Raw genomic sequence first — 26058 nt, forward strand, 5'->3', positions numbered from 1 at the left:
CAGTCATTCTTTTGGTCAGGATAGCTGTGAGTAACTTCTAAGGTGCCGGAATATATTCTGCTGCTGCACTACTTTTAAGGACTAAGCAGGTGTAAGTACCTGACAGCTTGGATCTTGACAAGTTAATTATTTGCAGATGTATGCAGCCGTAGAATTAGTGGATGAAACTTCTGCTCGCAGTGACCCTGTAACACCCTGCTGTTTGTACAGTGTCGTTGGTGTGCACCTCTCCACAGTGGTAGAAGCCGGGGGAATCGCTCGCATGTAAGCAAAGGCAGTGGGGCTGTGCCCATCCCAGGGAAAGCTGAACCTGCCTTGTAGCCTTGTTTAATAACAGGAGGTGATAAATGGGCCAGAACCAAATGTATTAAACCTCCACAAAGCACTGGTTCTTTTCAGTTGGCAACAGTAATTGTTGCCTTTTTACTCTGGATAATAAAACTGCACACACACACCCTCCCTTAGGTCTATGCTAATTTTGATCAGGGATGCTGAATGTTCTGGTAGAAGTAGTGGCATTGGCATCTTTGGTGCAGGCCAGATCTCGGAGTCAGGAGCTAAGCCTTTCCTCGGGTCACGTTCGTAGTGCCTGCAGCGGGAGTTGCACTCAAGATCAGGTTTGACGCTATGTGTCATCTGATGTCTGTTTATGCATTATTTCTTTATCCACTTTATGCTGACCTCCCATCTCCTGTCTTCCCAGCTGCCAGGCTGCCTGCTGAAAACGCTCTTTAGAGATTGTGAGTATCCGAGCAGCCAGGCATCACTAATATATTTTAGAACACAGCACCGATGAACAGCGTTCCGGGCCTGTGGGGAAGGTTCAGGTGCTGGGTATGCTCTTAGGGAAAGGGGAACGCGGCCGTGGCGAACGGGGGAGGCTTTGGAAGTTGGGGGGAGCCGAGCGGGGCGCGGGTGCTGTTCCCCCCGGCGCTCGGAGCCGCCCGGCCCCCTCGGCGGAGGGTGAAGCCCCCAGCCCGGGGCGGCCGCCGCGTCCCGCCCCGCCCCGGCCCGCCCCGCCCCGCGGCGGGAAGGCGGAAGGGTTTTGGGGCGGCCCCTCTCCCCCGCTTGCCAGGGCAGCGCCCGGCGCCATGGCGCGGCGGCGCCGGCACCTCCGCTGCTGAGGGAGGCCCGCGCCGGGAGCCGCCATGGCCGCCCCCCTCCGGTGCGCCCTCTGCAGCTGCCTCCTGCTCTGCGGTGAGTCCGCCCGGGCCCGGCGGGGGGCGGCGGAGGGGCCCGGCCGGCCCCGGAGTGGGCTCGTCCTCCCGATCCCCGCCTCGCCGGGGGGGGGGGGGGGGGGGGCGGCGGCGGGGCCGGGGCCCTCGGGCGGGTGGCGGGAGCAAGGGTCGCGAGAGGCGGCCGGCTTCGTTCTCCGGGGCTGCGCTGCCCCGGCAGCCCGGGGGCCGCGAGGAGCTGGCGACCGGCGGCGGCTCCGCGGGAGGCGCCGCTGCCGTGACGAGCCGAGCGGCACCGACAGCGAGCGAGCCGCCGGACAGGTGTCCGCCGCGCCGTGAGGGGAGCGGGGAAAGGCCGGCGGCCGCCCGCCCTTCGCTGGGGGCCTTGGCTGGAGGGGCGGAGGGCTGCCGGGGCCCCGGCGGGATGCTCCGCTGCCGGGGGCCCAGCTCCCCGGTGCCCACGCGTTCTTTTTTCCCCGAAGACTGTATCTGCGCTGAGAAACTGGAACTTTCCTTTTCGGTTTTGGGCACTCATGCAAGTCCCAGTGGTGAAACGCACCTGTGAGAGCGAAACCACGCTCTTCCAGGCACGGTAACCGTGAGCTGTGGGAGCGCGGGTGTAGCTGTGCCTGCAGAGCCCGGCACGAACTGGCCTTCTGTGGCAGAGCTCCTGCTGCTCCAGGCACGGCGAGAGCGCTCGGAGAGCAGCCACCAAACTGGCCTGGGCCCTACGTTTCCCAGAACAGGCCGTATCTAAGACTGTGATGTGAGCTGTGTATAAACCTGTCATTTACAAAACCACAGAGGTATCTCCTCACCTCTTTGAGCCCGTAGTGCTGAATAAAAAACTTTACCTGGAGGCTTTTCAAGTAGAAAACGCTGTCTGGGAAACGAGCCTTCAAAGGTATCGTGCCTTTTACTGGGAATTTACAAGCCCAGCTCAAACCTTTGGAGGGAGCTTCCTCAAAGTACGGGCAGCGCCCTAGAGAGGGTCCTTTGTAGCAAGGACCGTGTCGTGTGGGAGAGGGGAAATCAGATGCCTTGTACTAGCCAGACTTTTTTTCAGCTGTGGTGTTCACGCTGAGTCTTTTTTGCAGTCTGTGACCTGCATCTTAGCGTTCTGCATGCCTGGGATTTTGCAGGTAGGAGAAGGTGTGGGAGCAGGAGGCCAGAGGTGCCTGCAAAGGGGCACAGCATGTGCACAGACAGAGATCTCTGAAGGCGAGTGCCCGAGGTGGGTACCACTGAGGGCACGTACATACAGGGACGTCATCTGTCAAGGAGGTCTGGGTGCAGGGGAGCAAGCAACTTCTGCTTTCATGATGTAAAGTGCGTTTGAGTTGATTTGTTGGGTGCGAGAGTAACATTGTGGGAATTGAGTCTGTGCAATGGTTTTTATTTAAGCAGGGTTTAGATTTAAAACTCTTGTCTGCTAAAGGTGGGTAACTGACATTCATTTCATGTATGTATGCATCAACTATAGACATATAAAATAGGTTATTTATCTTGGAACGTATGTCATTAGGTTTTACTCCTGTGACATGTAAGCACTAATCTGGTCTGACAGGGTTTATTTGCATTGGTCATTTGTGTTGCAACAATGGGCCAAAATATTTTCTATTCTAGTTTCAATACCAACAATTACTTCCAAATAATTAAATCGTAATAGTAACGGATTGTTCATCGATACTACTTCAGGGTTTCCTTTATTCAGTTTCAATAAAGCAAAACGATTGTGTTTTCGTCATTTGCGAAGAGTGCCAGTTAATGATACGTTTGTCTGGATGGTATATGTAATAGCTCTCTTGCCTTCGAAGGTACTTCTTGTTTATCTCTGTTTTTCAAAAGGGTGGCTTAATAACAGAACGAGTACAGCATTTTAAATGGCAATGCTAATCCATGCAGTGATGATATAAGCATGCTTAAGGCAGATTTATTTTTTAAATTATTTCAGTCTTATACCCAGGTCTCTGTAGAAAGACTGTTCATGTTCCTCTTCAGGAAAAAAAAACAACAACAAATCAATCCACACACCCATCTGATTTCCACAGTGCTACTGGAACACTACTTAGAAAAATTTGATTTTGACGATCTCAGTGAGAGTTCATGCACGTAGCCTGCTGGGCCCTAAGTCTTAGGCAGTAACAAGTCAGTCACGCATAATAAATGATGATATCATAAAGACTGTACTTACTGGAAATCATTGATGTTGGCTAATTTGTTTTTGTTGCATAAGCTCAGAAGGAATGATAGGCATCAGGATTTAAATTAATTGCATTAAAGTCTTTTTAAAAAAAGCGTGTGAGGCAAGGAAGAGAAAGAAGGCTGTATTTAAGTTTTGGATGACTGAGAAGTTGCTGGAGGAACATAGACTAAAATGTTTGTTTGTTTTTGATTGCTCCACAGTATCTGGAATAGTGCCAAAACCCCAAAATGCAAGAATTATTTCAGTTAATCTTCGTAGCATTTTACAGTGGGATGCACCTAGGTTTCACAAAGGAAATATAAGTTACACTGTCCAATCCAAGAGGTAAGTCTGGGGGAGTTGTGCTTTCTTTAATTCACGTTTTACATCTGCGTGTGTTCGTGATTTGTTTCCTTTTTTATAGGAAGATCAGTAGCTGTCCCTTTTAGCTTGTGAGAGCCTTGTCTTCTGAGCTGAATAACAGGGCAGAGGCATTTTCTGCACATCTCACACCCAAGGCAGCTTGGTACCTACTGTTTTTGGAACCAGAAACACATTTTAACGTTGGCTGTTCTTAGCTGTGTGTGTTTTTTTTCTCTATCGTGTTGCTCTTACCTGCGATTCAAGAGACACAGTCCTGCTGAGTGTTAGGACCTTACCTGAGCTTTCACTCCAGCAGCATTTTGTGCTCTGCCACCAATGCAGCCAGCTTGCCTGCCCTCTTTGTGGAAATGCCCGATGAACTGGAGGCTGGTGGCTCATCCCTTCAGTGCCTTAAATTTAGGACACGTTTTCTGAGGTCTCCTTTTGTCGGTTTTGGTGGGTTGATTTAGCTTTGATTTGGTTTTGCCATTGTGTCCTTCTGAGTTGGTCCTTCCTGTTGGGAACAGTGTCCTGTGTGGCTGTACTGAGGAAGGCGGCCATTTCCCCAGCCCAGCGGTGAGCTCCCTGCCTGCCTCCGTGCTTGACAAGGAAACCACGTGATGGGCCAGAGGTCTCGCCTTCCTGCGGAAGGTTGAATTCTTTGGCCAAGACCGGGTAGGATGTAAAGCGGAGAGGATGGCACCCACAGGCAGGTGCCTGCTGAGGAGAAATCCCCAAACTGAGGGTACAGGCCATCTTAAGTCAAAAGAAGATTTTTCTGGGTTCTGGTAGCAATTATCTGTTGATTACTACGTTCCTAGGTGGGCTTTTGATGCAAAACAGAAAGAATATCATTTATTACACAGTTCCCAGTCAGTTCTCAGGCTCTGTTTTCTCTGGCTTTTCCTTACATGCATACCTTAAAAGACAGTTCTGAACAAAGTCCGAGTTAGGCAGCGAAGCTGGGCATAGCTATATTGTCTTAATATTTGCAGACTTGTCTGATAAGTACTGTCTGTTGAATCAAGTTTTGTAACCACTGTCGAGAAAAGGGCATCTATTTACTGAATCATAATTTTAATCTCTAACTTGATCACGGATTTGTAGATGCATATAAAATGCTTAATGTGTGTATACATGCTAGGAATGATGGTTTTTATACACTGGATTTAATTTTTCTTGTTCATGAGTCATAATCGGTTGTATTAACAAAGAGATGTGCCACTTTTCCAGTTAATTGAGAGGAAAGACGTTTAGTTAGTTATAATTTACCCATCATACACATTTTGTTTCTCTTCCATACAGCATCAATTTCGCTGGAGACAGATATGAAAATGTGAGCACAAACTTGACACTCACGGAGTGTGATGTCTCTTCTCTGTCTGTGTATGGAGACTACATTTTACGGGTTAGAGCGGAGTCAGAAAATAACCATTCAGGCTGGGTGACCGTCAGATTTAAGCCAATGGATGACAGTAAGCCTTTTTCTAATCTTCCACAAAAAATACTGTCTGCTATTAATGCACCTTTACAATTTGGCTCTGTAAGAAAAGCTATAGCATGCAGATCATTTTTAAATTTAATTACATTGAACTATAAAATCTTAGTTGTAACACTTTCATTTTTTGAAGGCAGAAGTTGCTGTCGGAAAGCATAGTAGGTTCACTATTATAGTAGATGTTAGTATTGGTACTTGAAACAACTTTTGAGGAAGTTTTAAAAAAATTTTTTTTTCCTTTAAAATAAGGCTTTGTTTATATTGTTCAGCCAGGGAGAGCTTTTCTTCAAGGATTCAGACTTCCTGTATATCTAAATAAGTTCAGTTACTTTCTTCTTCGTTGCTATGTCAGGCAAAAAGCTTTCTTTTTATTTTTTTAGTTAAAAAAAATCACAACAAAAGATTAATTTTTAGTCAAGAAATCTTCATTGCACAATATTGCCATTCTCTTCATGATGCTTTACAGTCTTTTGTGAGAGATGATTTAGACATTGCCTTGCATCAGGGTGCACAACAGAGAGGTTAATCATGTTGCTGTCACCTGGGCTTGGGAATGAGGGAGTGGTTTTTACCAATGAGCATTCTTATGCCACTCATAAGTAAAAATGAAATTATTTTAGATTATGTAGTTAATGTTACCCAAGGCTTTTTTCTCCTCATAGCTGTTAATACAAAACCATGCAGGAAGCTTCTGCTACACCTCATCTTTGAGAAAAACTTTTGAAAATCCTTTTCTTTCTTGCTCTGCCTTCATTTGCTTGAATTTCATCATTCTGTTCCTTGGAGTTCAGAGTGTAATTTTACAGTTTACAGCCTTGTTTTTCCAAATGCTTTTATTGGTTATCTGTCTCCAAAAGCATAATGTTGATATAATTTAATCTGCCTAGAACAGAAGCACTGAAACATAGCACAGGGATAAAAAAACCCCCACAACATTGCAAGTATAAATTACAGCCAAAAGAAAGTGTAATACAAACAGTATGGATGGATTTTCAGAGCAGAGAGCAAATGTGTAAATCATTAACAGAGTTGTAGTTTGACATGTGTTTGAAAGAGCATGTGGCCTTCAGAGCAGGCTTTGGAAAGGCAGCTTATTACTGAGCTGAGAAAATCTGGACATAAAACTACCTGGAAAGAAAGACCTGGGAGTACTGGCCAACTGGCCAAATCTCTGAGGAGGACATGAGGACTTTCAATGTTGTCATAGCTGATCTGAGCAGGGCATCATGATAAAAATATCTGATATTCCTTTCTGTGCTATCATTTCTGCTAGTGCTTTTGTAAGAAATTCCACGCTGTATTGTAGGAATAGCCTAGGAAAACCAGAGTAACCAAGACCCTCCTCACATTATTTTTTGCAAGTGCAACATATTCATGAGCATTACTTGAAAGCATGGTCCAGCAAGTAGATTTTTTAATTTATTTTTAATTAAAGAAACAGCTATTTCTAGAGGAATGCAAAATTGTTAGTATATTGACCTCTTCCTTTCTTAGACACTTGATAGTGTGGCTGTAGCCAGGCAGAACTTTAGCTGAGGCAGCCAAGGTAGAGTTGTTTGTTGGAACAGGAGACTTTAATGGAGAGCTCGTTGCAGACACAACGTAGTTGATAAGTAAGCTACTCATGAGTTAATTTAGATAGTGGCACAAAAATGTAATAAGGACAAACCATTTTCAAAATACAAGAATATAATATTCGGTCCAAGGAGCTCAGTCTTTAAGACATGCAGAAATAATTCAAATGTTTCAGTTTTTCAAAGCGATCACAATGAAAGAAACATTAAAACACTTCACTAGAGGGTCTCCTTGGAAAAGACAGATGTTGCAACAGCTTGGCCCAGAAAGAGAAGTGAGTAATAACCTATAGAAATAGTCCTCTCCCAGGAGTCACCACAGCTGGCAAAACAGAACAGAGTTAATTTCGTGTATGGGAAATGCAGTCTGCAAAAATATCTGTTATTTAACTGCAAAAATAAATCGCTTTCAAGACCAGTACTATAAGGAAAGGATTTATTTACGCCTGACCCATGAAAGGAAATTACTTTCTTCTAATAGATAAAATTATTTAAAGCGCGAATTGTCATAGGTTGTGTAAAACTGTCAAATTGAAAACAATGAGAAACTGAATTCCCTTCTTTCTTCTCTTCCACCATTCTAATATATAGCAGTCATTGGGCCACCTGATACAAAAGTGAAGTCTGAGTCTGGGTCCCTGCATGTGGATTTCTTAGGCCCTTTTGCTGAACGTGAACATGACAAGTGGTCTCTAAAGCAGTATTATGGCTCATGGAATTACAGAATACTGTACTGGAAGAAAGGCAGCAGTACAGAGGTAACTTCTGCTTCCTGCATCTTGTGACTCCGTGACTTTGACTTGGTAAAATACCATACTGATGAAGTTCTGAAAGCTGACAGTACTGAAGTAAAAATGTATCTCTACTAATTACAGTGTAATAAAGTCTAGTCACTACAACTGGTATTCAGAGCAAATGGCAGACAGATGTGTAAAAACAGCAGCATGGATATAATTTGCTCTTTCCATAATTAGAAATAACTGCTGCGTTATGAGAGTTTATTCCCTCAGTTTAGTGATGATTTGTGATGCAGTCTGCGCAACCAAATCTCTGTATTTCACCCACACAAGCAAGGGGAAACTTAGAAGCTGTAACATAAGCAGTATCTGTGATCACGGTGATAAGCTGACAGATTCAAATCTCATGTCACTCAAGTATTTGTGCCCTTCGTGGGACTCTGGACTTTGAATACCACCGTGGCTGGGACTTTATATTAGCTGTGGTCACCTTCACCTCTTCAGTTTCTGTCAGTTGTAATTCGCTGTCTTCCTCTCATGGACAGCCTCTTCCACAGACAGATCTGTTACTCAGCTCAAAAGGCTTCTCCATACAAAATGCACAGAGAAAGACCATAATTAATATATTAATTATAGGGTCATGAGTTCTATTACAGGAAAAAAGGAAGCCCTTTACCGGAAGGTATCAGTCACAGTATAATTAGTGCTTTGTACATCAGTACAATTTTCATATAATAGGACTCCACTACATATAATTCTGATTTGTATTTGTTACCCTGCAAAATTCTTTGGCGTTCAATTCCAGAAAATGAGGGATCATCATTTCCCAAAAAACAGACTGGTTTTCAATTCCCAAACTACAAGAAATTAAGGTATTTCTATCAGAAATAGTGTGGCCAGCAGGAGTAGGGAAGTGATCATGCCCCTGTACTCGGCACTGGTGAAGCTGCACCTCGAATACTGTGTTCAGTTTTGGGCCCCTCACTACAAGAGAGACATTGAGGTGCTGGAGCGTGTCCAGAGAAGGGCAAGGAAGCTGGTGAAGGGTCTGGAGCACAAGTCTTGTGAGGAGCGGCTGAGGGAACTGGGGTTGTTTAGCCTGGAGAAAAGGAGGCTGAGGGGAGACCTTATCGCTCTCTACAACTCCCTGAAAGGAGGTTGTAGCGAGGTGGGGGTCGGTCTCTTCTTCCAAGTCACAAGTGATAGGACGAGAGGAAATGGCCTCAAGTTGCGCCAGGGGAGGTTTAGATTGGATGTGAGGAAAAATTTCTTCACCGAGAGGGTTATCAAGCATTGGAACAGGCTGCCCAGGGAAGTGGCTGAGTGACCATCCCTGGAGGTATTTAACTGCACTTAGGGACATGGTTTAGTGGTGGACTTGGCAGTGCTAGGTTAATGGTTGGACTTGATGATCTTAAAGGTCTTTTCCAACCTAAACGATTCTGTGATTCTATAAATTTGCATAGGGATCAAAGAAGCAAAAGGCATAGACTATGTAACTTCATAGGTTGTTTTATGAAGTGGATGCTTGCTCTAAATGTTGAAAACTAGCTATAGAGTCTTCTCACCCCTGAGAAAGAATCTGTTACTACATAATGGGGCATGTTGTAGGGATTCCTATACTCTGCAGGAACTGTATAGTTACAGGGACGTAACCAATCATGCCTCTAAAACAGCAAGTTGCATCTGCTGTCAGTCACCTAACAGCTTCCACAAGCCTTTTTCTTTCTCTTTTACTTACTTTTGTCTAGATCATCCATCCTACTTGCTCCATCTCAAATTAAATTATGTTTGTCTGTGATAGCACTCTTAGTTGATCTCATTTGGTTAGGCAATTGTTTCTCTCTGCAAGCAGATCTCATTTATCGTGTCTCTGTAGGCCTCTTTAGCTTGAAACTTCATTAATGCTGCTAGAAGCAGCCAGAAAGCCAGTGGCATGAGTAGTCTCACTCTCTAACCACAGGTGAAATCAATGTAGAGTTATCAGTTATGTGACATAGGCAGGGCATTTCATTCTGCCTTTAAAAGCCTTATTCACATTGCAGCTATAACTGCTAGGATTTGTCCTACTAAATGTAATTTTAATTACTTGGCTAGTCCATTCACTGGACGTGCTTTTCAAGTTTTTTGTATTCTTCTCTGTTATTAGGTAACTCGCATAGATACTAAACATAACTCTGAAATATTATCCAAGTTGGAGCCGTGGACAATATATTGTATTCAAGCGCAAGCAGTTATCCCTGAGTGGAACAAAACAGGGCAACTGAGCGGAGAGCTTTGCAAGCAGACAACCCACAACGGTAATACCTGGTACATCACAATGGGACATGCGCTGTAGGGAACTAGGAAATGTGCAGAGCCATTCAAAATGAAAATTGGTGTAACGTGTAAACCTTCCAAAGAGGGATGTGTTTGTTACTTTAGTATTGTTTGGTGGTTAATATGTGTGTGCACCTTTGGAGCGGAGGAGTTGGAAACAAAGTGAAAACTACAAGCAATATAGCACCGATGGCATGATGCTTTACTTTGCTGCAGAGGCCTGAAAATCAGAGTTAAACAGAGCATAGGCTCTTCACTGATCACACTGTGTGCCTGAATTTCTTTTACCATTAGCTGTATTCATCATCCTATGAAAGCCTTATATCTGTAGCTGAGAAAGGAATTGGACCCTCTGTTACAGTCTGCTTCATCTGTGGCAATATTGCTTGTCGTGAGGCTAGGCCATGATGCTCTTTCTCTGTGACACACAGCAATTATTAATCAATAATATAAACAATTATTTTGTCTCGATGCTTTCCTTTTCATTTTGAAGGCAGTTAAGTACTAAAAGCGCTTTCCTTTCCAGCCGTGCCACCTTAGCTGCTGTCTGTGGAGTCCAGCAATAAGCACCACATGGTCTGACCCTGTTGTCTTAACAGGGAGCTTTATGTCCCTAGTTAAAAGAAAGGATAGAGTCCTGTATACTGTCTTTTGCACGGGCATAATGTGTATTTCAAGTAACTTACCCCCTCGGATAACTTGTGGAAAATCAGACACACAAGTTGATGAGGAAGCCATCTGGGGGAAGCCTGGGGAAGCTACTGGGCTAACCTGTTTCTCACATGTTTTTCCTCATATATTTTTCCCACATGTATATTATCTGCATGCACTGCAGTTGAATTGCAGGTGGGTTTTGGTGGTGGTGTTGCTTGTTAGTTCATGGCTAGAACAGTGCTTAGCAAGCGTAGGTTGGTTTAAAACATTTATACAGGGATGTATGGATACATCTTCATTCCCATTGCCTGTTGTGAAATTCCTGTGCACAACATAATTTTTTTTAAAGACTCAGTAGTTCAGGCTTTTATGGACTTTTGTCCCCTGCTGTCTTTACTTTGCTGCCATTTCTACAGATTTCATTAAGAGAAGAGTGGAAGCCTATACTCTGGTAGTGCTATGTGTCAATTCCTACACTCCTGAAACACCAAAGAGTGCACAATAGCTTTTTACATGGTATCACCTTCTGGATGGTTCTGTTGGTCTTTTTTCCTTTAATCATTTGCCTAGTATTGCATGTAGAATCACCAGTATGTGTAACTGTATATGTCTAAATATGATGGCTTGTAAGCTTACTGTATTGAGAACTTCCTCAGCCTATTCAGACTAAAAATTTAAGAGCTAAGAGGTATTTTGCATCTGGAAACAAAGACTTACGTTTGCAGTTACAATTTTGTAATCGTTTGTTGGGGGTTTTTTAAATTCCATAGAGAAAGTGATAAGTTGAAAAGAATCTGTTCAGAAATTAATAATCACAGTTTAAATTTTTTTTTTCTTGTCTCTTGCAGGTGTAACTCCTGTGTGGATAATTGTGACTGTTCTTATAGGCTCAACATTAGTTGTTGTAATATCTGTTCCTGTTTGTTTCTTTTCCTTTTTGTATCTATATCGACTCGCCAAACATGTTTTCTGCCCTTCATATATTTTCCCACAACACTTGAAAGAGGTTTGTTTTCTACCTAACACAATTAAAGTCAGCCTTTTCAGCAGAACCGCCTGCCTTTGAAAGGCTCTCTGTGCCAAAACCTTTAGAGCTTCTTTTATTTTGCCTTCTTTCATTTGCACCCGTTTGTTAGCCATCTGTAAAGCACAGACTATTCTGAGGGGGTTTTAGACTACAAGGAGCAATGCTGGTTATCTGTTGTTAGATAGTTGTTGTGTATGGTAAAACTTGCCCTTCTGCCAAACATAAAAAGCCATTCAAATAAGCGTAAATGATGAAGTTGTGAACTTTGGAAAAGGCTGACAAAGGAAGGTACTTTTCAGTGTGATAAAGGGAGCGGAAGTTAGTTCATTTAATATATAAACTCTGGCATTATAAGGTCATAAATTTTGTATGAATGTTACCTCAGTTTTTTCATCATGTTCTGTGGCACTGCATGGACGTAAGTAAGAAATTAGATGTAAGTGAAATTAGAATTCCTTTTGAAGTATACTGATGTATAATAAACTCTAAAATACTGTCATTCTGTATTATTGTGCATAGAATGGTCCCAAATATTTAAAAGCTGAACAACTTAAAAACTTGGCATAGACTTTTAATCCTAAAGCAACTGCCTAATTTGTAATAGGAAGCTTTATATGGCTTAGGAACAGGATGTTTTCTTTCGTTTTAAAGTGAGAGAATAACAGGTGTTAACCTGCAGTTCCTCTTTTGAGATAGTGAACAACTGAGCTATCTTCTCCACTGTCTCATTTTAGACGCACATTTGTTCTCCTGAAACAACATTCTCTTGCAAATATAATAATGAGTTTTAACTTAAGCAAAGAATGTAGTGAAATCTGAAAATTCAAGATGGAATGAGAGCAATGCATGTTAGCCATTACTGTTGGGGAATACCACTGACCCTGTTACCCATATAGCAACTTAAAAAGGCTGTATCAGAATCTCCTCCAAGAAACAAGGCTATACAGTGTTACGTACACTAAAGTTAGCAACCTATACTCTTCTGAGTTTCCTGCAGTTTCTCTGGGTCTTTCATTTTGACTCGGTTAGAGTTCAGCAGACTAAGGCTTTGCAGCCGACTTAGCAATCGCCTTGTGCTTTAAGCTGAGCACATTGCTCGGCACACAGTAGTTTGCTGAACCTGGAGCTCAGCTGTTGGGAAGGTAGCATTGCTCTGATCAATACAGGATATGGTCAAACTTCATTTTGCTCACAGGTTTCTCGCAAGAAAGGGAGAATTTTCATTTTGTGCTAGTGGGTTATAGCGGTTAATCACAGTAATCAAAGGTCAGTCATGCTTACCTAAAATGACATTTATCAAAGGCAGTGGTTTCACTACATGAGCATTTGAGATTGCAGGTTAACTGACAGAACATTTCAAATCACGGTTTGCTAGAAAAAGGTCTAATAGTAATAATATTAGTATTTATCTTTGTAATTACAGTGAACTGGACTCCTGACAGAGCAGCTTGTTTCTTACGTAAATTGCGCTAAAGTAATAGACAGGGGGCAGGTCACAAGAACAAAACGCAGTTGTACTCCTCCAGCCACTACCAATAAAATGAACTGCCACTTCAGCTGCCAAAATGAGTGGTTGACATGTTATTACTGTGTTGAGTGGGTGTGCTGTTCTTGTGTTGACATTCAAAATACAGTCATGACATCCTGCAAAGTCCATGTTGATTCTTGAGGCCGGTTCCATCTTATCAACAGAACAGGGAGTGGGAGGAAGTTGTGATATTTCGGTACTAAAATTAAGTCATCTTTCTCACTGAATTGCATAGCCCCGCAAATCTCCCTCCCTCTCCTTTACTTGACTAAATGGTTATGGTTTATGTTGACATTTAAAGCATCACTATTTGATGTCTGAGCAGACAGCTCTCCGAGATGGCAGGAACAATTCACATCTTCTGGAGCTGTTTGACAAATCTCTCTGCAAACTCCTTCACCTACAGTCAAGTCACTGTTTAGTTTTTGTTTCCGAACAAAACCTAGGTATTTTATTTTTTTAAGAAAGTTTATATTCCAAAGAAGTCACTAATCCCTGGGGTATCTTCTTGCAAATAAAGGCACTTCCGACTTGTTTCCAAGCCTTGCACAGGATGTTAAAGCGAGGTTATTACATTGTTGCCACTCTGGGACTTCTAAGGATTGAGAAAGCCAGTTGATGTGTGGGAAACAATATAAAACATATTTCTAAGCAAACAGGATGGTATGGCTGGTGCAGCCTAATTCTCATTTCCTCTTTCTTTCACAGTTTTTGAGCAAGCCTCCCAGTGGTTCACAGTTTTTTTCTCCACTCCCACAAGAAGAGCATCTTTTTTATGACAAGCTAAGTGTCATTTCAGAAGAATCCAAAAATCAAAGCGATGAGACAGGGGATGAGGCCAACAAGACAACAGAGCACCTTCAGGACTCTGAACAAGAAAATTCTGATTCAAGAATAGTACCAGCTTCAGAAAAGGCCTAAATGCACTCCTTCACTCTGACCAAAAGAAAAGCAAATGGGCCGTTGAGTTTATCTTCTTATTGCTGCATTGTTAAGACAGTAAAAATTCATATATGAAGATGTGTACACAGACTTTTGACAGAATTATTATTTTTTTAAATTACAAGAAACTTGACTATAAATAAGGAATTAAATGACACATAATTTTTGCCACTGTTTGTAGTGGCTCACTGTTAAATTGTAGCAATACCTAGGACTGTATTATGACATTAATTTAAAAAGTAAATATGATATATATATATAAAAATACTAGTTAATTTAACTTTGATGAACTATTTATTGCAAAAGCTAATCAAAATGGCATATTGTATAAGGTTTGTAAAAGAAAATCATATTTTGTAAAGAAAGACCTGATCTGACTTTTTTTTTTTTTTAACGAGTGTGTATTTCTTAAGGATATCCCTAGTGGCGTAATCTATTGATTATTTTTTTATCTGATGCAAAGTTGTAAAGTTATTAGGATGGTATGAACTTGGTATGAATAAACCAAACACAAATATTCAGTGTGTTTTGCATTGCAAGGTGTTACTCCTGCTTCATCGCTAAGGGTAACGGCAACGTACCAGCGCACTGCCTGATAGCCATCTATGTTCAGGCATTGCTCAGTCCCCTGAGCCTCTGCCCTGCAGTTTCTATTGCTAATTAAATTTTGCCCTGAAACGTCCCCTGAAGTCTGTGGAAAACTTCACAGCTAAAGTGGGAGTTAAAAGGTAGGTTCATTTCATTTATCTACTGATACATATTCTTAATTCAAAAAAAGTAAATCCAGGTTGATGCGACTCCCATGCTACATAATACAATCTCACCTGCATAGCGCTGTTCATGCATATGAAGGTTATGTCCACACCAACATCGAGGCATAAAGTGTGACCTTTGCACTGTGCACTAATTTTGTGAGTAACGCAAATTTTTTTGTGTGTAATATTACATCAAAATGAGAGTGACAAATTAAATTCTGTCAGCAAAAGTAACTTGCCACGAGTGAAGTTGTGTGTAAATCATAACTTGATGTGGGAATTGCTACTTTTTTGGCTATGGTTTTGAGGTTTGTTAATTAATGTGTAAATATTCACTTCTTGGGAACTGTTGCAGGAAGAAAACATAAGGAGAACAGGCATTGATTCTTTGTACCACCCAGCTATATGTAATCTGCACATGTTTTTTCTGTACTTTTTAATTTTCATTATATTTTGGTTTAATGTAGAATATGGAAAAAACGGGGAAGCATTTTCATTTTGTTTTTTTAAAGGCATTTTGTTGTTTTAAAGGCATTGAAGAAAAGCACCATTCACTGGTGCTTTTCTTCACCTCTCACCCAAGCTGCTCTGTGAGTGCTGATCCTAATGAAGGCCAATGTCCTGTGTCTGGTACACCTCTCCACTGTAAAAATTCAGCTCCCTGTGTGTTCCCTATCCCTCCTTCCACAGTAGCAGCAGCTTCTGTATATTCTTTTTTTTTTTTTTTCCTTTTTTGGCTTTCAGAAAGGCAAAACACACATAGCATAGCTCATATGACCAATGCATGTGCTAGTTGCCTGGCCAGCTGCTGTCGGAAGAGAAGAGGGTTAAGATCTCACTGCCTTTTCCTCATTCTTTTAGTAGAGCTGCTTTCGTCTATCTGGCAGCTGATTGTCATGGAAAAGCAGGAAGTTACTGTCTATCAAACGTGGCTGAAATCAATCGCCTGGTTCAAAGGTTATGATAAGGGCACAGATACGGCAGTCCCATGTGCTGTGCCACTTCATTACATTGGTAAACCAGCTTGGGGGAGGAAAAAAAAATAATCTGGGCTATTCAGAGGTACGGTCTTTTTAGACTAAAGCAGGAAGAATGCGTGCTAGAACATAGTCTCTGAAATTTTAAGCGGTTGGCTTCCCCATTTAAAAAGAGGAAGCGTTTCCCCTCATGTCTTTGCCAATACCAATTGTTGTACTATCACATGAGAGGAGAGGGAAAGACTCTGTTCTCAGAATACTGCTTCCTCTTTCAACACATCCATACAGGTGGGGAAAGGAAGGATTTGTCCTGACCGCGTTGTTTGTTTAACTTTTATTCGGTATGGAACATGGTGTCTTTAAAGAAACAGCTGTTTTAAGGTCATGGGAGCCCATCTTTAACCTACTGTCTATATCATCGTCAAAAAGCCTTTATATAGTGAATCCCAAAATGAAAAATATATTAAGATATTTTTCACCATGACTGCACCATGACTAGCATGAAATAGGAATGAATTCCCCAACTCTCTATCTCAATAGGTCACCAAAGTTTCCAGAAAATCCAGAGACTTGTACAATCCTAGCAAAGGTTCAACCCTCAATCATACCATGCTCCAGTTGTCTGAGGACATCAAGCTGACAGAGCCATTAGACTACACCATTGCTAGTGTTATTCTAGTGCAGATAATTTGGTAAACCAAGGAGATTATATGCCACACAAAACAGAACTGAAGGCTCTAATGCAGAAGATATTTACTAAAGATCATCCTGAAAGGGCAGAGAGACATTCTGTGAAATCCTGATTCCATTATCTGGTGCCAGAAGTCTTATTTCATGTAGAGCTAACCTTGTAGTCAGGGCATCCTCTAACACTGATGTCTGCTTGCTTGTCTGCTCTCCCTTCCAGTCATATGAGCATCCAGCATGTGCATTTGTGCAGTATAGCAAAGCATCGTTTGTATTCCTGGTTATAAAGGAATTCAAAAGTAATGTTAAATAATGACGTGACCTTGTGAAGGCCTGTGATTAATGCTTCATTGCTGGCTTCTCACCTCACGTTAAATCGCTTAGCTGCATTGTCCTTATAATTCCCTCGGCTCTTGTATGAGGATTATGGTATGCAGATACTGCAGTGATGGGAGAGACAGAAGCCCCCTAAGTAAGCAGACGGACATCGTGTGTGTAATGACAGGGCAAGCAGGAGAGGGGTAAGGCCTGTAGCTAACGTGTACAGCACCTGAGAAATCTCAGCAAGGCTGTTCGACGCACCGTGAGGAGGACAGGGGAAGCTGTATGTTCAATGACTGTTAGAAGACAGATTTAGCTTGCTGAACCAGGCAAGGCATTTCTTGGATGACTCCTATTTTCTTTGCTAAATTTCACTCTTCTGACCCTAGAAGGTGGTTTATCACTAAAAAGATGGTGATAAGTTGTACTTCAGAGTTCCTACATGTGGTGCTCATCGAGACCTGACTTGCAGTAAACGTGGAGCGTGTTCACCTCCAGGCACGATCCACAGCAGTTGAAGGAACCTGACACAGACAAACAAGGTTCTTCCTCCACGCACAGAAGGACCTTTATGCAAAATTTCAGGCACGTGATACAAAGTGCAAATACAGAGCAGTGCAACAAGGATAGGAAGAATTCACAGCACTATGAAAAGGGAAAGCCCAGCTCATTTCTCATTTCTGACTTCTCACCTCTAGTAATACCTCATTTCGTATTAACCTGACTAAAACCCAGCTAAGCCATTAATGTCTACAGCTTTTACTCACATGTCGTTAAGCAGCTATTCCTGGGGATTTCGGGGTTTTCCAGTGTTTTGTTATTTAATGGGCTACAACCCAGTAAATCAGTTACAGTTAGATAAAAGGGCAAAGTGACAAGGGGTGATGGATTCAGAAACTCCAATTCTAGCCCCACAAAGCCAATCCCTCAGGGTCTCCCAAGACAGTAGCCCCCTCAGAAGGCAACTGCCTGGGATCCTTCTCTGGAAGAGCATCTCTTTCCTTGATGACTACAAAAAAAAACCTAGGCTACTTTTTCCTCTTAGGCGAGGTTAGTCCATACAAATACCTCTCGGACATCTTGTATTCCTTCTTTCTGCTCTGCAGGGAAGTCGGGAATCTAGTTGTGACTGGCACTCAGGCCAGGCATGGCTAAGGTCAGGTATCGCAGTGCCACTTGAGAGGAATTAAAGCTGACTTTTACTTTTAAAGGTCAGCCTTTCCTAAGAGCTCCTAAAAGCAGTCCAGATTTTTTTTTCTTCAGACTGACCTGCAGTTTGGTTTGCTTCAGAAGTCCTCCTGTTCCAAACTGAGTCCTCGCAGGAAAGCATTTGTAGGTGAGAGCCCTCTTTGTCAGCCACAAAAGCCACAGCTTCACTGGAATGTGTAAAATGAGCCAACAGGCCCAGGGACAAGGTGCAGCCTCTGGCTGTACCTAAATGGGCTGCATGGCCCCACAGGTACCCCGGGTAGTACATGGCACCTGGTGCCTCTTCAGAGAAGCAATAATTTAGGGAAGAGTTGATCTTGAGCTAAGCTTGTGGACAGTACGATGAAAATGAATCAATAAAATAGGTGAACTACGATTATGCAGTTATAATTTAAACTGCAAAGTACAGAAGTATGCTGCTAACTTTGGCACAGCGTGCCAGGGGTTTTGGCAAAGTGATGAGCAAAACAGACTACTTTGAAGACGTGGGAGTTATGGGAAAAATATTTTAGACATGAAATGCAAAGCAGAGCAGGATGATTAAGGAATGGAGAAGTGGGGAAAACTGAGGGAGAGCAGTCTAGGCTTGTGGTGAACAAAACAGATCATAGAAGAAGGCAATAAGGTAAAACAGTAAGAGAAGGAACAGGAGTTTAGCGCAGGTTCCGGTCAAGGGAGCAGAGTGAGCATTTCAGGGAGAAAGGGAACACGGGAGCCCATGGCCAACCAAGGGACTAGGGATGTGATCACCCACCAGCTCCACATTTTTATTTTACCTCTCCATATTGGTAACTTTGCTGTCTTCCCTCCCTACCAGGCCCTGGAGGCATCAGGGAAGGCTGGCTGGCTGCAGAGCACAAATCCGCATCTGCTGGCCAGAAAGAGTCCCGCTGAACAGCATAGCCAGAAAGGCTTTCAGAAACTTTAACTCTACATCCATGACAAGCTATAGAAAAAGCTTTTAAATAGATTCTTAACCAGAAATACAGCATAAGAATTTGTGATATCATTACCCATGTTTTTTCTGAGGCAGGTTGAGAAACAACCATTATTACTTGGCAAAATGTAATTTTCTAGTAATCATCAGTTATTGAATAAGTGGTATGGAGTGTCTGTGCAAATCAAGGCTCCTTCCCGTGATATTGCATTGTCGTGAAAAAGAAAGTTGAAAATAGCTGTTTTACAGAAAGAACTTTGAATAATCAACAGGCTTAGCTGACCGTCTGCATGCAATATACTGGAAATTGCTCATTTGCACTTCCTAATACAGAGTCCTTTCTTATTTCTTCCTTACAAATTGGATTTCCTTAAGTTAATTTTGCATGCTTTCAAGCAATTACTGTAAAAGACTGAAGGCATGGAATGATGATATCAAAAAGACAAACAAGAAACCACTGGGGAAATCTTACAGAGGAAATCCAGGCTCCAGCAGCACTGATGTGCATTCACTAACGCTAGGATTTCATGCCGGAGAAAGCACCAGACCAAAGAATCTGTTTAATAACTTTCAGTTCCTCCATTTTCCCATCAACCCTGACATCGTGCCACTCAAATATTGTCTCTCATTTCTGCTCCCTTCTCTCAGCTCCTGTTGTTTACATTACACTTTTAAAAACTAGATTACAAGGTCCTCAGAGCAAGGACTTTCTTTTGCAATCTATGTGAGTAACGTAGTTACAAAGACGATGTAAATCACAACTGGAGCTTTGCACACGGGTTAGATTTTCAGACACGCTGATGTAACAGTACAACCAGGCTCTGAAACTCACCCTAACCAAACACAACTTGCTGATCATTATGAAATATTATCTATGAAGATGAAAGTTGTAGATGTATTATAGTTAGGCATTTTGAAGATACTAGATAGGTCTCCACGGGCTGTAAAAAGACAGGTTGACAGCAGGCTTTCCACATTCTTTCAGCCTGGTTGATGCAAATTATGACACCTCTGTCCTTCAAAACCTAATGCACTGTTCTGACCAGGTGCCTGTGTTTTATTTACCTGAGTCTTCTCATGTGCTGAAAATATTCAGCTGTCTCATGGCTAAAAACATTTGATACACCGAATTATATCTGTCCTAAACCCAACTTTGTCCTTGTATATCTTAGGGTGGAGGGTCAAAAGAAAAGGGCAAGAGCTGAACCTAAGGGTCTTTGTAGAACTTCATGAGCGTGAGAATAAAATTCTAATATCCAAAGGGAAATATCCTTTGAAATACACTTAATAATAAAGTCCTGCGGTGTAATGTTACCACCTTTATCATTCCAGCTCTGAGCCTGACCTTACTCATTGTATCCTGCTCATTTCCAAAAAATGATAAACTGGTGCCTGTGGTGCAGTATGTCCAGAACACAGCAAAGGCGAGACCAGAAGGGTGCACAGAGCAGCCAAATGGTGTGTCATCTCAGCACCAGTATTGGAGCAGCTGTGAGAAACAAACAACTTCGGCTCTTGTCTTTGCACTGCAGCCTCTGCAGAAGCAGGGACTGAGGCCTTCCGACCCTCATGCAGCAAGAGCCACTCTCACAACTCTGGAAGCCTCTCCCAGAAGCAAGACCTCGCTCACATGTTTCCTAAAGAGAAAGGGCAGTTTGCTAGAGCAGCTAATAAAAAGATTAAAACTGGTGTCAGACATTGTCCTCCTTACCCTGGAGGACTCACTTGCTCCTCTGCTGGTGGCTGAAGCCTTTAAGAGGACACCTGGACCATATGGAGGAATTATTTACCCCTTAAGAAGCTGCAGAAGAAAAGGAGGTGGGGATTGCAAGGTAGAGGAGAAGCACCACCTGGAAGGCTTAAGTTAGCTGATCAGTTCTCATCTCAAGTTATAACCGTGTCCTGGACAATACCAGCAAAAGTCAGGGAGAAATTGCCACTATGGTACAAACCTGCAAAGATACAGAAACCTGTATCAGAAACCAGGGATCTAACACCCCATCATTGGATCTTTGCCACAACAAAAGCCACAGAGCAGCTGGTCAGATTGAAATTAGAATGAGAAGTGATTAGAATTAGAATGAGAATTCTAATCAGAATTAGAATGAGAAGGGATATTGAAATATTTTGGAAAACCTGAACTGCTATTATGTAGCTTTCCCCAGTCCCAATGAGATTAAAGTCTCAAAAGCAAATTGCTTGTACCACATGAAGGAAGAACTTGCATCGCATAGATACGTACTGGTTTACATTGACAAAAGAGTTTACTTGTGGAAAATTCCTCAGCTGTAGCCTTGCTATATTTCATGCCATGCTATTTGGAAGTGGAGTGGGTGTGGGATAATGGCCGAGGTGACTTAAAAATTAGAACTTATATTCACACTTAAGGCACAGCATTGAAGAAGCTTCCCAGGTGGAATGCGGCTGACATGTAAGGAATCCATTGCATGGGAGTTCCCTAGGCCTGCAACCTTAGGTGTTGGTAACGCCAGGGGAACTTGGTGTGCTGACTCTAAGAGGCGCTGCCCAGAGGGTGGAGCGGTGTGGAGATGCTGCGGCCAGGCTCTGCAATAATAGGGGAACTTAGAGGTGTCATGGAACTGATAAGATGCATATTTACTACCCTGGGCCAACAGCCTGCCACGTTTTTGACAAAATGCTGTCCTTTTGGTGAACTTTGCTCATTATAACATCATTATAATACCAAAACACACCTCCATCCCAAAAGCTACCCGCCTCCAAGGTGCGACCACCCCTCACTGAGCTTGCGCACTGAATTTTTCTAGCTTATACCTTTAAAAGCGAAGCGAGAAAACTTTACACCAATCCTAAACAAAGGTATGTATGACTAGAGTCACTCAAGCTCCACCTGAAAGGTGAAAGATAGTATAAAATAGCTTAAGAGAAAGAGAATGTTAGGGAAGACACCATCGTGTATCACTCTGACGTCTGGGATCAGTCGACGGGCTGAGCCTCTCTTCCCCCCCATCGGGATGCCTTTGGGTAAGAGTCGAACGCTTGGTTATACCAAGTGCCTCCCCGGGAAACTTAGAAATCTCTATAGAGTCGCTTTATTATTTTCTTTTAACGCATTTGTGTCCGGCCGTGTTACTCATATTCTTGATATACGCGTTGTGTCCGGCCGTGTTATTCATACTCATATTCTTGACATTTGTATGTGCTTTGCAGACAGTTAATTTATCACCGGTAATCCAAAGAATCTGTGTGTCTGTTGCTCTCATAAACTGCACTCTTCACTGCTCTGGCCGTGATAGTTCCTTCAACACGACCAGACTGGGGGGGGGGGGTGTAAAAATTAATGCTGTCGCCTTAGCAAAAGCCCTGAACCAATAAGTGGCTACACATACAGTCCTTAGAAAATAAACCGTTGACCAGGTCTGAGACTAAGACTGGACCTAGCCGCACCTAGACTCCTCTCTGAGAAGGAATTTAGAAAGCAAGGGGGTCCTGTCTGAACCTCGTGACTCAACGGGAGGGTTCCCCCCCAGCCACTCCTCAGACTCCTATTTGTATGCGACAGTAACTCTTAACGCAACAGTGGGGGACACATATCTACTTTTATGAAGTGGGGTTTCATGTGAGCACAGCAGTCCAACCATGCTTTGTCCAAGAAACACAGAAAGAGAGCCCAAATGTCCAAACACAGTGCTGGGAAAGAAGCAGGTGGGGGTTTTTTAATATATACTTTGCTTGCAATGTTTTTAGCTTACAAAACTATGTAGGAAAACTATCATTCAAGTGCAGAATATCAATGTATTAACAAAAAACTGACCTAATTCCTTTCAGTGAACATCAATGAGCTTTGTGCACAAGGCAGAAGTGGTAGGTTATAGTTTGACTTTAGTAAGATTTTTCATAATATCTTACAAGATACTGTCACAGACAAGTTAAGGAAAATTGGTCTAGGCGAAAGGAGACAAACACGGGGCTTATAGTGGGTCACAAACTATAAATGAGTCAATGTCTCACTGTTGTGAGAGGCAAATGCCATACAGAATACACAAACCGCACTATAGTCCACGAAACATGTAAAATAATCTTTCCCGCTATTTAGCACTGGTAAGGCCCTGTGGAGAGCTATATCCAGTGCTGGGAAAAGTCAGGAGGAGGACAAAAACCATGCTATGTGAAGGAAGATGGTGTTATGTGGTCTGGCAAAAAGAAGTCTGATGGTAACATAATGACAGCCTTCAAAAGTGTGAAAGGCTTCTGAAAACAGGAAATGAGTAATGTATGCTGTATGGCCCTGACAGACAGGAAAGCAGTTACAAGACTGCAACAAGGCAGACGTGAGGAAAAGTTTTCTAATGATGAAAACAGAAAAAGCGTGGGAGATACTGCCTGAGAAGTGGCATATTAAAAAAAAAAAAAACCAACCCCAAACAACCAAAAACAAACAGCAACTAGATACAACTGATCCTGCCTTGGGGCTGTACAATGAACCACTGGACTCCCTATGATCCTTCCTTCCTGAAACTATTTTTCTGTGCTTTTCAAACAAGATGAAATACTGTATTTGCTTCTTTTATCCTGTTCCAGAATTGACATGAGAAGAAACAAGCAAACGATTTCTCCTTTATCTGTGAGCCAACTGAAATAAATTCAGCGGAGCCTGCATGGCTTAGTTTCCTCCATCACATGTATGTTTTAGTATTGACATCGATGACCACAGGAGCACACATTGTCTTCCCTTCTGTTTGGTTGCCTGCGTACTGGAGACAGAGCTTCTCTTCTAACAGATTGTATCAACACCAGTTTCTGTTTCTTTCTTCTATAATATCAGTGAGGAAGTTGCATTCAAACTTAATATTAGGTTACTAAATATTTCTACCAGTAATAAACTGGTAAGCTAGTTGTAGTTCATGATCTAGACGGCAAAATGGTTATGGTAAAGTGTGGTTTATATAAATAACTTGCCATAAAAATGTTTCCCTATAAACTCTCTGAGCACAAGATAACAAATTATCATAGAATAAATCTGACTCAAGGTCAGAAATACCCTGCAACAATATATCCCCCTAAGCATCATGTTATATCCATGCATTTATCTTCTACAGGCTTAACCATAATGCATCACTGATTTCAGTAATAGCCCACTCTTGACATGCAGAATCGATTTTTAAATTTTTTTTTTCCTGGCAAGGCTTTCATAGCTGAGCAGACTTTATCGTGATCAGCTCTGCCTTACAGATGTTTTTAATCATCATTTTAGTATCACAATACCCTATATCTTGCAAGAATACATTTTGCATAATGCCTGCAGCCAACTCCTGACTTCAAAGGGCATAGTTTTTCTCCTGCTAAGATTGAAAAAAAATGTACTAAGTGCATCTCTCAGCTTTTAGCACTTTGTGACCGTGCTAGCCAAGAGCTGGCAGTCACATACTCTCAGTCACCAAAATGTTCAGCTGTCCAAAGCCTTCTTCTCATCACGTATCAAGTGCTGCCATCAGAGCCCGGAGCCTTGGGCTCCCTACCTTGGTTTCAAGAGTGTGTGGGAAGCTGAGAGAGGCCATGTGAAGCACTGATAGCAGCAGCCTGCTCCTACCCACCCTTCTTCCAAATGTTGCTCAGATCTCTGCAGCAACAGGCTGCAGACACAGAAGCAGCATGCTTCTTATGGGTGTCTGTGTAAGTGTTCCTGTAAGTGCGTGTGCATCAGAAAATACGACGCTTCCAGGGAGCAATGAACCTTGTGTGCATACGTTGTACACATGGTCTGCACATGTACAGGAAATCCAGCACTCCTGCGAAAGGGTGGAGCGACCCTTGTGGGACAAGTCTGCTGCTTATACGCAATAACGCTCATCTTATGATGGGAAGGAGCTGTTTAGTATCGGCTCCGTTTGACCCCGTAAGACGGTGGGTGTCTTCCTCAGCTGGAGAAGCACAGCATCAGTGATGCACAAAGTGAAGGCCTGTTTGGTGTCTGCCATTAACACTGTGGATGTAACAGTACATCATTTAGGTTCCTTCTCAAGGAGACCGCCAACCTGGAGAGCCCTAGTTGTTAGGAGTGTGGCCAGTCAAGATCAATATTAGAAAATTACCAAAGAATTGTTCACAGCAGACTACCACTGGAACGTGACTGCCACTGAAAAGGCCTGTCTCCTGAAAATGGCATTCCTAATATTTACAAGCTAATAAAAGGTTGTCATTTCACTCCATTTATCAAAGAGCACTGACAGTACAATAGCTATGCTGAATGTTGCTTTGAAATCCTGTTGTTGAGATTTCAAAAGTACTTCAGCAATACTAATATACTGACTTCTTTTTTTTCACAGCTTCAGAAAAAGGATAAATAACAGCCTTTGTCTTAAAGAGCAATTGGTTCACACAAAATCACACAGGAAGTTGTGGTGAAGCTGAAAATATTTCAGATTGTGTCCTACTTTGTTATTTTCATCACAACACGCTTTCTCCTCACTGATTGTCTACTGACTACATCATATGATGATCATGATAGATATGATGGCCCACACCGAGTGGTACTTAATGGCCTATTATTCACTCAGTTCTGTTACACAATAAATACACTTCTGCATTATATATTTATTGCATTGCATATTTGTTGATCAAATAAATTAATAATGGAAACAAGAAACTAAAGTTACACTGATTGTTTAAACACTCCATTAACTATATTTTCTTTAAAGAAACCGTCCTAGGTACAGGCACCTGTAGCATACCAGATAACATGAGACAACATGTGTTTCAAAGGACGTGGTTATCTACAACCTCTTGTCCACAGCCTTCACTGTAATGGTACCAGCCTCTTCTCAATCATCAGTCTTTTTGATAGGACAGGCTTGCAGCTTTTACATCCCTGAGTTGGCTATGCTACATACACATTCATTCATTTACAGGAATCAATAGGATCTGCTTTTCATAAGCGCAGTTAGATACTAATGGTACAGGCTTTTAACAAGCAAAACTGACATTGTGGTTACCTGTTGATGACCACCTCAGAAAAGGAAATCATTGAAAGGTTATAGAATCATAGAATGCTTTGGATTGGAAGGGACCTTTACAGGTCATCTAGTCCAAACCCCCTGCAATAAGCAGGGACATCTTTAACTAGATCAGGTTGCTCAGAGCCCCGTCCAACCTGACCTTGAATGTTTCCAGGGATGGGGCCTCCACTACCTC

The 26058-nt window shown here is 42.4% G+C and overlaps 1 protein-coding gene across 2 annotated transcripts; it reads left to right on the forward strand.

Annotated features, from left to right (window-relative positions):
• Positions 1-134: 134 nt before the first annotated feature.
• IL10RB (interleukin 10 receptor subunit beta) lies at positions 135-14269 on the forward strand. Of its 2 annotated transcripts, XM_075517605.1 has the most exons (8): positions 135-617; positions 704-740; positions 3582-3705; positions 5029-5198; positions 7387-7553; positions 9682-9832; positions 11354-11511; positions 13769-14269. In XM_075517605.1, the coding sequence occupies exons 1-8, from the start codon at positions 489-491 to the stop codon at positions 13979-13981; spliced, it is 1149 nt and encodes a 382-aa protein (XP_075373720.1). In that variant the 5' UTR covers positions 135-488; the 3' UTR covers positions 13982-14269. The 2 variants fall into 2 exon arrangements, with proteins under 2 accessions (XP_075373720.1, XP_075373730.1); XM_075517615.1 differs by lacking the exons at positions 135-617; positions 704-740 and adding an exon at positions 1045-1197.
• The last annotated feature ends 11789 nt before the right edge of the window (positions 14270-26058 follow it).

The sequence above is a fragment of the Mycteria americana genome, chromosome 1 (assembly GCF_035582795.1).
Source record: "Mycteria americana isolate JAX WOST 10 ecotype Jacksonville Zoo and Gardens chromosome 1, USCA_MyAme_1.0, whole genome shotgun sequence".
In the NCBI taxonomy this organism is placed as follows: Eukaryota; Metazoa; Chordata; class Aves; order Ciconiiformes; family Ciconiidae; genus Mycteria; species Mycteria americana.

Excerpts from the sequence above, each read along its gene's own strand:
- IL10RB (XM_075517605.1), top strand. The coding sequence starts at position 489 with ATGCTGAATGTTCTGGTAGAAGTAGTGGCATTGGCATCTTTGGTGCAG. Across the intron at positions 7,554-9,681 it reads AGAAAGGCAGCAGTACAGAG|GTAACTCGCATAGATACTAA; the intron begins GTAACTTCTGCT and ends CTCTGTTATTAG. Across the intron at positions 11,512-13,768 it reads TCCCACAACACTTGAAAGAG|TTTTTGAGCAAGCCTCCCAG; the intron begins GTTTGTTTTCTA and ends TTTCTTTCACAG.